This window comes from Artemia franciscana, chromosome 15, assembly GCF_032884065.1.
Source record: "Artemia franciscana chromosome 15, ASM3288406v1, whole genome shotgun sequence".
NCBI lineage: Eukaryota > Metazoa > Arthropoda > Branchiopoda > Anostraca > Artemiidae > Artemia > Artemia franciscana.
Genome location: NC_088877.1, coordinates 29,200,655 through 29,212,975, shown reverse-complemented (window position 1 = coordinate 29,212,975; position 12,321 = coordinate 29,200,655). Strand labels below are relative to the sequence as shown.

The window sequence follows — 12,321 nt, the reverse complement described above, 5'->3', positions numbered from 1 at the left end:
TTGCTACCTATATGACCTTGGCAAAACTTGGCAGGCCTGTACTGATGTCAAGCTATGACTATTGATGTGATGCCTTTCCACAATAGCAAAAAGTAATTTGTCTAGAATTTTACTGCCTTGACCTGTGAATGCTACTCTACATAAGTGATTTTGGTAAAAGTCTAAAATAGCAACTCTTCAGAAGAAGGAAACATGCTAGAACAAAAAGACATTTTTAAATATGCCTATTTTTGTTTTCTTTTTTTTTGTATTTTTGACAATTCATCCTGGTGAATTTTTTTTCAGTTTTTAGCATAATTTAGTTAGGATAAGAGTGAATACATCCCTTAATGCCTTTTTTTATGCTTTTTCATAGTTCATGAGTCATTTCTAAGGGAAATTCAATTTTGATCCCCTAATGTGACTAAAAGGTAAAATGCTCCATAGTAACCAAAAGCTTAAAGACATGATTCTAAAACTTAGAATCTTAGAACCTTATTTTAATCTTAGAAACTAGAATCTAAAACTTAGATTTATTGAATAAAAGTCTTCAATAAGTCTGATTCAAACTGATTAAGGAAGGTTTTTTCTGTTCATAAATTTTCATTGGAATACTATAGAGAGGGGTAATTAGGTTGCAAAAGTTTAGAGAATCACAGTCACTTGAACTATTTACAAGGGGACAAGGAGGTACTGTTATTAGGAGGACACTGGAGCAGTTGGGCAATTGCTCTACCAGGCACATTAGCCCTAAAAAATGGAGTGTATTTCTTTTTACAGCTTGTTGTTTGATATAGGGTCAGTCAAACAGGCATCATACCCAAAACCAACTATAAACATCTCCTCTGAAAGACATATACCAAATCCTTCTCTGTCTTCTTTAGCACCCATATTTTAGAACCATGCTTGACCACTGTCATCACTGTAGCTTCAAATATTCTAGTCTTGGTTTGCAGAGCTGTCTTCCCATTCTACCAATTCTACCATTCTTCCCATTCTACCAATCTTTTTTCAACTATAAAGAACGTACCTTGAGACTTCACTTTTTACATTTTTGCTGCATTCACCATCCTTACTAATAATACTTCTCTGATAAGTGAAACTATCCATTTGGTTATTCTTCTCATTACCCAACATCACTTCTTGACTCTCATTTATTCCTAGTATAAGTGACTTATTCTTCTTGACATTAGTTTGAACCCTCAAAAACATCCATAAATTCACTCATCTTGCTGATATTATCATCTAGAACACTTGAACCTTCTTCTTAGTATAAGTTTCATTATTTTGACCTATATTGGGCCAGCATAATCTGCATACCCAGTCTTTATCAAACTTGCACATATCCACTACCCCAACAATACAATCAGATTTGTTCTAAATATAACAATTGAAGAAATATGGAAACTGATCCCAGAAGAGCTGAAAGATTGGAGGTCCTTGAATTATTTAATAAAAGAGTAAACAATAATTTTTTTAGAATTATTGAAGAATTTATGAATTAAGGTGTAATAACTAAATAGTTTGAGATTAATTCAAATATAATAGAAATATATTAAAAATAAAAAAAAATATGAAATCTGGAATTAGATTGAATTTGTTTATATTTACTTATTATTATTATTATTATTATTTTTATAGGGCTATTTCCCCGAGGACTAGGTGCAAGAAGGTATTTTTTTTTTTTTTTTTTTTTTTTTTTTTTTTTTTTTTTTTTTTTTTATGAGGGGCAGGGTTTTATCTGAGGTTACAAGCAGTGACCATGCTTTGTATTATGTTTAAAATGTAAATATTGTGATTCTTGGTATTCAGGAATGGACCAAGTATTTTGATTATATGATATTTATATTTTTATCTGTTAATAAATCCGTTGAACTTAAAATGAAGATACAAAAAAAAGGATTTCAAAATTATAAACAGGGGGTGCAATTTTCACTTTCTTCATTTTTTAAATAAAAATACAAAAGAAACCTTTTTTTTTCAAAATCTAGGGGGCGGGACAATCGCTCCTTACCTCTCAAAATGTCTGCCTCTTGCTGGGGGGGGGTAAGATGGGTTGCAATTGTCATGGCAGTAACCATTATATTTGTGGAGAGTAGTGATTCAAATCAAATGATACTGCTCTTCTAATATTATAGTTTTTTCTTCAGAAGAAGGATGAGAATGATACTCCAGCCTTATTAAGAGGAGAGATATGGAAATCCAACTGCAAGTACTATTTTTGTAAAGAACATTGAATGGCATATGTCTTTTATTCCTAAAGGATTTTTATCGTTTACTAGCCCTAGAATATATAAAAAAGTCTTTGGATTTTGTTTTCTCAAACTGAGTTTATTTGATATTATGGACCCACCGGTGGTGTCGTTTTTGAGGGGGGGGGGCAGTCGCCCTCCTCCAATAGTTTGGAGAAAAGATTATTATATAGCCCATGGCCCTTGACTCTCTGGATGGAGACCCCCTCCCCCAATAAAAATGCTGACGCTACGCCCCTGGGACCCACTGCTGATGAGAAACAAGGATAAAAGACGATGTCAAACCCACAGAATTAGCAAACTTTTGTATGGTATCACATTGAATTCACATTGAATTGAATGGTATCACAGAATTAGGCTCACAGTGATACCTGCCCTATTAAGTCTAAGTACTACCCAGTCCAATGGGCTGGGGCGCAATTTTGACAGCAGAAATTATTATATTTGGAAAGAGTACTGAATGAAGAATTCAATGGTATATATGTTTTTCCCAATTTGATTTTTGGTTATTTAATTCTTTATTTATCTGATGAATTTGCTAGCTAAAAGATGAACATACCACTTGATGTGTCTTTTTCTTAGTTGTTTTCACCCACAACCAACAGAATTCCCATTTTTGTACATCAAGACCAGGGAAGAGTTGCTTTTTGTATTGTTTTACCATAAGAAGGGCTTACACAAATAATTAGTCACATAGCAAGGGTGCTTTGAACAGAGTTCGATAGTTTTGAAGATTGAATACAATTGGATAGTGAAGCCTTGGTTTTTTGCCAAAAACCAGCTGAGCTTAGCTAATTGTGCCTTTTGTTAAAAGAAAAGTGCGATCATAAGAATCCAACAGTTTTCCATCGTTAATTTGACCAAATCCACCCAAGGAGCCTCTTGCCCTAATAAACATAGCAATCAATGAGGAGAAGTGCAAGAATTTAATTTATGTACAAGCATAAGCAGCACTTTTTTTTCAGCACTTTGTGATAGAGATTAAATAAATAAAAACAAGTTTTTTCAATTGAAAGTAAGGAACGACATTAAAACTTAAAACGAACAGAGATTACTCTGTATATGAAAGGGGCTGTTCCCTCCTAAACACCCCGCTCTTTACGCTAAAGTTTTACCCTTTCTCACAACTCTACTTTTTAAAACAATAAAAAAAAATTATTGTAAAGAGTGGGGCATATAGGAGGGAACAGCCCCTTTCATATACGGTGCAATTTCTGTTCGTTTTAAGTTTTAATGTTGCTCCTTACTTTCACTTGGAAAAACTTGTTTCTTTTAATTTAATTTCTGAACGTTTTTGAATTAATACATGTTTTAATTTTGGCTCTCCGTACATGAATAATTAAAACGAAATTTACATATTGTTTTTTTTTGTGGCTTAATGGCTTTCTCATAGTTTTAATTGGACGATTTTGAGAAAAAAGGGGTGGAATAGGAGGCCTGTTTGCCCTCCAATTTTTCGGTTACTTGAAAAGGCAACTAGAACTTTAGGCAACTAGGCAACTAGCTTTTAGGAAACTAGAATATAGTAATAAATATATGTAACTCACGAATTAACTTACATAACGAGCTTCTATATTCGTATATTTTATTACGTATATGAGAGGGTTCGTCCCCTCGGCAATACCTCGCTCTTTACACTAAAGCTTAAATTTTATCCCAATTCTTTACGAATGATCCCTGAATCACAAAGGTCATAGAATAAATAGTTGAAACTACAAAAAATGCTTTAACGTAAAAAGCGGGGTATTTAGGAGGAGATGAACCTCCTCATATGCGTAATAATTTCTGTTCGTTTTAAGTTTTAATGCTGCTCCTTACATCCAGTTGAAAAACTTTTTCATATTAGTTTTTTCGTTGTTTTTTTTTTAAAGAATGCTAGAGAATCCTGCGCCCCTTCATGGAATTTTTATTCCCCCATAATAAATTCTCCATGGAAAGATCATCCCACGTAGCCGTCTCCCCCAACAAGAAAAAATCCCCCTGAAAACGTCTATACACTTCCCAATAACCATTTCTATATATAAACATTGGTCAAAGTTTGTGACTTGCAGTCCTTCCCCCGGGAACTGTTGGGGAGTTAGTCATCACCAAAGACATTGTTATTGCTGAACAATATGGCTATCTCAAAATTTTGATCCGGTGACTCTTGAGAAACAATGAGCGTGGGGGGGCCTAGATGCCCTCCAATTTTTTTGGTCACTTAAAAAGGGCACTAAAACTTTTCCGTTAGAATGAGCCTTTCAGCGACATTCTAGGACCACTGGGTCAATATGATCACCCATGGGAAAAAAACAACAACAAATAAACACGCACCCGTGATCAGTCTTATGGCAAAAAATACAAAAATCCACATTTTTATAGATAGGCGCTTGAGACTTCTATAGTAGGTTTCTCTGGATACGCTGAATATGATGGTGTGATTTTTGTTAAGATACTATGACGTTTAAAGGGTTCCCCCTATTTTTCAAAATACGGCAAATTTTTTCAGGCTCATAACTTATGATGGGTAAGACTAAATTTGATGAAACTAATATATTTAAAATCAGAATAAAAATCTGATTGTTTTGATGTATCTATTAGTATCAAAACCCCGTTCAAGAGTAGTGATTCAATCAAATGATACTGCTCTTCTAATATTATAGTTTTTTTTTCTTCAGAAGAAGGATGAGAATGATACTCCAGCCTTATTAAGAGGAGAGATATGGAAATCCAACTGCAAGTACTATTTTTGTAAAGAACATTGAATGGCACATGTCTTTTATTCCTAAAGGATTTTTATCGTTTACCAGCCCTAGAATATATAAAAAAGTCTTTGGATTTTGTTTTCTCAAACTGAGTTTATTTGATGTTATGGACCCACCAGTGGTGTCGTTTTTGAGGGGGGGGGGGCAGTCGCCCTCCTCCAATAGTTTGGAGAAAAGATTATTATATAGCCCATGGCCCTTGACTCTCTGGATGGAGACCCCCTCCCCCAATAAAAATGCTGACGCTACGCCCCTGGGACCCACTGCTGATGAGAAACAAGGATAAAAGACGATGTCAAACCCACAGAATTAGCAAACTTTTGTATGGTATCACATTGAATTCACATTGAATTGAATGGTATCACAGAATTAGGCTCACAGTGATACCTGCCCTATTAAGTCTAAGTACTACCCAGTCCAATGGGCTGGGGCGCAATTTTGACAGCAGAAATTATTATATTTTGAAAGAGTATTGAATGAAGAATTCAACGGTATATATGTTTTTCCCAATTTGATTTTTGGTTATTTAATTCTTTATTTATCTGATGAATTTGCTAGCTAAAAGATGAACATACCACTTGATGTGTCTTTTTCTTAGTTGTTTTCACCCACAACCAACAGAATTCCCATTTTTGTACATCAAGACCAGGGAAGAGTTGCTTTTTGTATTGTTTTACCATAAGAAGGGCTTACACAAATAATTAGTCACATAGCAAGGGTGCTTTGAACAGAGTTCGATAGTTTTGAAGATTGAATACAATTGGATAGTGAAGCCTTGGTTTTTTGCCAAAAACCAGCTGAGCTTAGCTAATTGTGCCTTTTGTTAAAAGAAAAGTGCGATCATAAGAATCCAACAGTTTTCCTTCGTTAATTTGACCAAATCCACCCAAGGAGCCTCTTGCCCTAATAAACATAGCAATCAATGAGGAGAAGTGCAAGAATTTAATTTATGTACAAGCATAAGCAGCACTTTTTTTTCAGCACTTTGTGATAGAGATTAAATAAATAAAAACAAGTTTTTTCAATTGAAAGTAAGGAACGACATTAAAACTTAAAACGAACAGAGATTACTCTGTATATGAAAGGGGCCGTTCCCTCCTAAACGCCCCGCTCTTTACGCTAAAGTTTGACCCTTTCTCACAACTCTACTTTTTAAAACAATAAAAAAAACTTTAGTGTAAAGAATGGGGCATATAGGAGGGAACAGCCCCTTTCATATACAGTGCAATTTCTGTTCGTTTTAAGTTTTAATGTTGCTCCTTACTTTCAGTTGGAAAAACTTGTTTCTTTTAATTTAATTTCTGAACGTTTTTGAATTAATACGTGTTTTAATTTTGGCTCTCCGCACATGAATAATTAAAACGAAATTTATATATTATTTTTTTTTGTGGCTTAATGGCTTTCTCATAGTTTTAATTGGACGATTTTGAGAAAAAAGGGGTGGAATAGGAGGCCTGTTTGCCCTCCAATTTTTCGGTTACTTGAAAAGGCAACTAGAACTTTAGGCAACTAGGCAACTAGCTTTTAGGAAACTAGAATATAGTAATAAATATATGTAACTCACGAATTAACTTACATAACGAGCTTCTATATTCGTATATTTTATTACGTATATGAGAGGGTTCGTCCCCTCGGCAATACCTCGCTCTTTACACTAAAGCTTAAATTTTATCCCAATTCTTTACGAATGATCCCTGAATCACAAAGGTCATAGAATAAATAGTTGAAACTACAAAAAATGCTTTAACGTAAAAAGCGGGGTATTTAGGAGGAGATGAACCTCCTCATATGCGTAATAATTTCTGTTCGTTTTAAGTTTTAATGCTGCTCCTTACATCCAGTTGAAAAACTTTTTCATATTAGTTTTTTCGTTGTTTTTTTTTTAAAGAATGCTAGAGAATCCTGCGCCCCTTCATGGAATTTTTATTCCCCCATAATAAATTCTCCATGGAAAGATCATCCCACGTAGCCGTCTCCCCCAACAAGAAAAAATCCCCCTGAAAACGTCTATACACTTCCCAATAACCATTTCTATATATAAACATTGGTCAAAGTTTGTGACTTGCAGTCCTTCCCCCGGGAACTGTTGGGGAGTTAGTCATCACCAAAGACATTGTTATTGCTGAACAATATGGCTATCTCAAAATTTTGATCCGGTGACTCTTGAGAAACAATGAGCATGGGGGGCCCTAGATGCCCTCCAATTTTTTTGGTCACTTAAAAAGGGCACTAAAACTTTTCCGTTAGAATGAGCCTTTCAGCGACATTCTAGGACCACTGGGTCAATATGATCACCCATGGGAAAAAAACAACAACAAATAAACACGCACCCGTGATCAGTCTTATGGCAAAAAATACAAAAATCTACATTTTTATAGATAGGCGCTTGAGACTTCTATAGTAGGTTTCTCTGGATACGCTGAATGTGATGGTGTGATTTTTGTTAAGATACTATGACGTTTAAAGGGTTTCCCCCTATTTTTCAAAATACGGCAAATTTTTTCAGGCTCATAACTTATGATGGGTAAGACTAAATTTGATGAAACTAATATATTTAAAATCAGAATAAAAATCTGATTGTTTTGATGTATCTATTAGTATCAAAACCCCGTTTTTTAGAATTTTGGTTACTATTGAGCTGTGTCACTCCTTATTACAGTTTGTTACCACGAACTGTTGGATGATCTTAACGGTGATCATCAACTTAGCACCATGTATTTCTTTAAATAGAAAGTACAGGCACACAATACATATTGACTATAGTGCTTAAACCCTCAGTCTGGATCAGAGACCATTCGTAGATCTTTTTATATAGCATGATTTGTGCAGGATCTAAGCCTCTTCACAGAAACACCCTTGTTGCTTTGGGAAGGTTTTTACGTCCATTTTTCTTAATATATTTTAGTGTGCTGGCTCCAGAAAAGAGGGATTTTTTCTGTATTACATCATGCAGGCCAATCACAGCTTTAATTCTGAGGACAGTACAGAGTCGGTGGACACCAAGCAATTTTCATTCATCCAATGAGTTCGTTTTAAAATTATAAATCATCTTTGAAAATGTTTGCTCGATTTATCATTGCTCTCATCCATTCAGCTTGTTATTTTATATAGTGACATGTCTGCTTTTACCTATGTATTATCTATCTTTTTGGTCCTGAAGAAAGAACCTAATTACAAAGCAGTAGAGCTAATTTTTGCTCTTAGAGGAAAGTTCTAGTCTCAAGAAGCTCTAGTCCATTACTAGACCCATGCCCAATCTATACCCAAATTATATTTTTATGAATTACAAATTAATGCACTATTTCATATTTGATAATTTTGTTTTTGAATGGTATCTTCTTAGTGCTGAAAAGAGCCATAGATTGCATGATTAGGAATCCAGTCTCTGAGGAGTCTTCATGCTGCATAAGCATGGGAAGGTATCATTTTTGATGGAGGTAATTTTTTTGGGAGGGCTCACCTCCACCTCCCTCCATACATAAGACTTATGCTTCCAATCTATCATAATTCAAGAAGTATATAGTAATATTCAGTTGTAACACAAATCAAATTGCAGAAAAAGAAGTAACAGTTTGTTGCATTCCCACTCCTTAACTAAAAATTATAATAACACAGTTCTTGTTCTGTTAGATTCAAGAAATTTGGATCAGTTTAATTTTCAAAGCTGCTTCCAGTTTTACTGTGTCCATGCCCCTCCTGCTGATGCATGGATAGCCCTTGACTATATAGAGAAAATCAATTATGTTGATGATATATTTTGTTTTTTACTTAACTTCTTATGAAGAGTTGATTCATAAAGCTAATTTTTAAAAAAAGACCATTTTTTATTACAAAAGCTATTGTTTAAAAAATATTGCAGACAATTGCTGCTTTTCTGCTGTCCTAACAAGGAGTCTTAACTAGCAGTTGGGTTTCCATGAGCTAACAACAATTGTTGGCTAACATTTTTAGAGAATGTCTCTAATAATTTAATAGTTATTAGAGAATTTGAACCACACCATTCAAAAACGGTTAATAATGTAATTGTTCATTAAAAATCCTTGACTGCAATGTTTTTTACAGTTAGCAAATTCTGTTGCTTGTTTCTTACAAGCAGATAAAGTGACAGGCTAGCTAAGTATGCTAAGGGTAAGTACTACCAGGCTTCTGTTGATCGATATTTGTCCAAAATTAACAATTCATCCCTCTCTTCCATTTTAAACATAATCAGTTTCAAGCTGTCTTTTTCGGTTTCAGTAGTCAACAAAACATTTTGATTTAACAATTAGGTGGTAGATAGAAGATAACCCAATGTTGGATAGATAATGGAAAGAGGAGAATTAAAATAATTTAAGCAAAAACCAATGAAACTTGGATGAAATTAAAGGCCCTTACAAAAGAGCATTGAAAGACATTATTTAATAAAAAATGGTTAAATGGTTGGCTATCTTATTAGTTATTTTTGAATTATATTGAATTTTAGAATTGCCTTCTGCGATTTTGTCAAAATTTGATGCTTAAATTATAGAGGGGTTTCATTTTTCAAAATGTGGGAGGTGAAGATTTGACCACCTTAGTCGGTTTGAGGGGCTGTAGCACTGAGGAGTATGTGAATCTTTTTGCCCATTTCTTTGATTTGACATGCTACATGAGTTTAAGTAAATGGTAAAGAAACTACTCTCTGAAAATTAGCAGTTTTTCCCTAGGCTACAGTTACAATGGCGTTTTGGAAAAGAAAACGGTGAACAGTTCTTCTAAGCTTAAAACCGGCTGTTCTATGTGCAAGAAACCTTCAGAAATCAATGTGAGCCAAATTTAAAGTGCAGGAAGATGTCTTCATTTCCTAAATTCACTCATTTGTTAACTTATAAGTTAGAGATGAGTGTAGGCCTATGTACTTTCAAATTTTTAGTTGATAAAGTTTAGCCCTCAAAGCTGTCGCTCAGAGAGTGTAATCCAGTCTCAGTCTAACTCGTAAGTTACTATTACTATCCAGCTTCTTGCAGATATTCATGACTAGTGGAAAGCTGTCGTATTTGCAAGAAGACAGGAAAGTAAAGTTATTAAATTCATATCTCTAAAATAACCTACCAGTGTTACCAAACATTTTATTTATTTTGCTAATTTACAACTTGGTGAAATGAATTTTGTTTTTGAAAACCTTGCGGAATCATAACTGAGACCCAAATAGTAAGGCCATTTAACTGAGATAGCCTGAGTGTATTAGGACAATCGAAGTTTGATTGATTTTCAAATATATTGACTTTTCAGTCAGTATTTGCAACGATTTTCCTAAGTCAGTCTTATAAGTCAGCTTCATTTTCAATTATATATTCAGAGCATGCATTTTTCTTCCCATTAAGACACGGGTTGTCAGGAATAACACCCTTTAGTGAGCAACAAGTTTTCTTGATTCTCTAATCTGTCAAACAAAGATAGAAATATACCATTAAAAGATGAATCATTACCAATAGCATCATTTTTGTTAATCATGTTCACGTGACGAAGTTCATATCAAATAAGGCTGTGATATAAACCCGTTGTTTATTTTTTCAGCTTACTGGCCTTAGCATAATGGCCATCGGAATCTGGGCATGGACCGAAAAGGACACGTTCAATAATCTCAGCAAACTTACTAATATTGCACTCGACCCAGCATTTGTTTTAATAGTTACTGGTAAGGACTTTTGTTTATATGTCATAAATTCTGTATATTTTAAATTAAGACAACGCTGGACATAAGATATTAAAGAAAAGTAAAGAGTGATATTAAAACTTATAAGGAACTGAAATAATGTCATATAATAAGTCAAACTTAAAAAGAACAAAATTAGACTACAGCTGCAGAGCAAGATAAATGACATTATCACATAAGCTGGATTCAAATCCTCTAAGAGTTTGACAAAGGTCATAGCTGCTAATCCCCGACAAACTTAAATGAGCGTGCCCTTCTTATGGATGTCTTTGACATGATGTAGGTCATACCTTGCAGAGGTCTGATCAAACATTCAAGACAAACCCTGCATTCAATATAGCTTTTTGGAATCAATTGGAAGTGATCTTCGTCATTGACAGCCCAATGACAAAATCGACTACGATAAACTATATTGAACACAGGGCAGAACTGTTGCTGTTGACCAGCCATGTTTACAGCTCAAAATGATAAAAATTAACGCTTTGCTGTAGTTGAATCTGTTACTAAAAAGGGCACATATGAGCTTTGATTTAATATTCGACAACCACTGGTTTGATATGGCTGTCTATAAAAAAAACAAGCAAAGAATAAACAAATAAGCATGCATCAATGACCAAACCATTTTGGAAAAACGTGAAATCTCATATTTTTGAAGATATGGTTTTGAAACCTCCACTCTAGGGTTCTCAGACATGTAAAGTTTATTGATGTAATTTTATCAGGATTGCACACTTTATGGGAAGTGTTTTCCATCTTTTTCTAAATAATGTAACTTCTCTTTTGGTAATAACTGGTGATACATGACGTTAAACTTGATGAATGTAACGCGTGAGGAATCCTATAAAAAGTACATTCTGTTGATATGCTGTATATATTGTTATTAAACATACATGGTTTTTTGTTTGAGCATCATTGAAAGGTCGCTCTTTGTTGTTCATTAGCAGGAACGGTTTGAAACAAATTCAATTTGCTTCAAACTGGATAGCTCATAACAATACCAAAAACCACAGTTTTAATCTAGTAGATTCATTTGTTGGATGTTGTTGAAGACAGTTGGCTTTCTATTTTGTATATGTTTAAATTTTAATTGATTTTATTATTAGAAATCAGATCAACTTTTTATTACACCTTTAGGTCTTCAAATATAATTTAAACCTCATTTATTATGTGATTTTTCCAACGAAAAACATTCAAATCTCAGAAACTTAACGTTTCTGCTTAGTTTAATGTCTGGTAACCTTAGTTTATAGCTGAAATTTAAACCCTATCGAACAATAGTTCTTGTTTGTATTGAAAAATTGAAGGTATTACTAGTAAAATGTTAAAAGAAATTTCAATCACTTATTGAAAATTCAACAGGAACATTGAGCAATTTAATTTCAAAAACATTTTTTATACGTCATCCAATTTATTTCATATTTCTGTCAAAATTTTATAAAAGTATAGAGGCAGAGTATTTACATGAACCCTGCAATAAATAAACCATGTAACTTCGAGGTTGACCGCAGAAGGACTAGACCCAGAGGACCAGTGCCAGACCTAATTTGACCAGTGACTGGATTTAAATAAATTCCCAGTGTCATAGCAGCAAAGCAAGTTATGCTCAACTCTGAAAGTTTCAAACAGTTCGTGGTAACGAACTGTAGTAAGGAGCGACCCGGCTCAATAGTAA

The 12,321-nt window shown here is 34.0% G+C and overlaps 1 protein-coding gene across 3 annotated transcripts in view; it reads left to right on the top strand.

The window, feature by feature from the left end:
- Positions 1 to 12,321, top strand: part of LOC136036296 (tetraspanin-5-like) — a 53,553-nt gene that overhangs the window by 2,998 nt on the left and 38,234 nt on the right. For all 3 annotated transcript variants that reach the window (XM_065718445.1, XM_065718444.1, XM_065718446.1), the window contains exon 2: positions 10,511 to 10,631. In XM_065718445.1, coding sequence (XP_065574517.1) covers positions 10,511 to 10,631 — 121 coding nt within the window. The remainder of the gene's footprint in view (positions 1 to 10,510; positions 10,632 to 12,321) is intronic.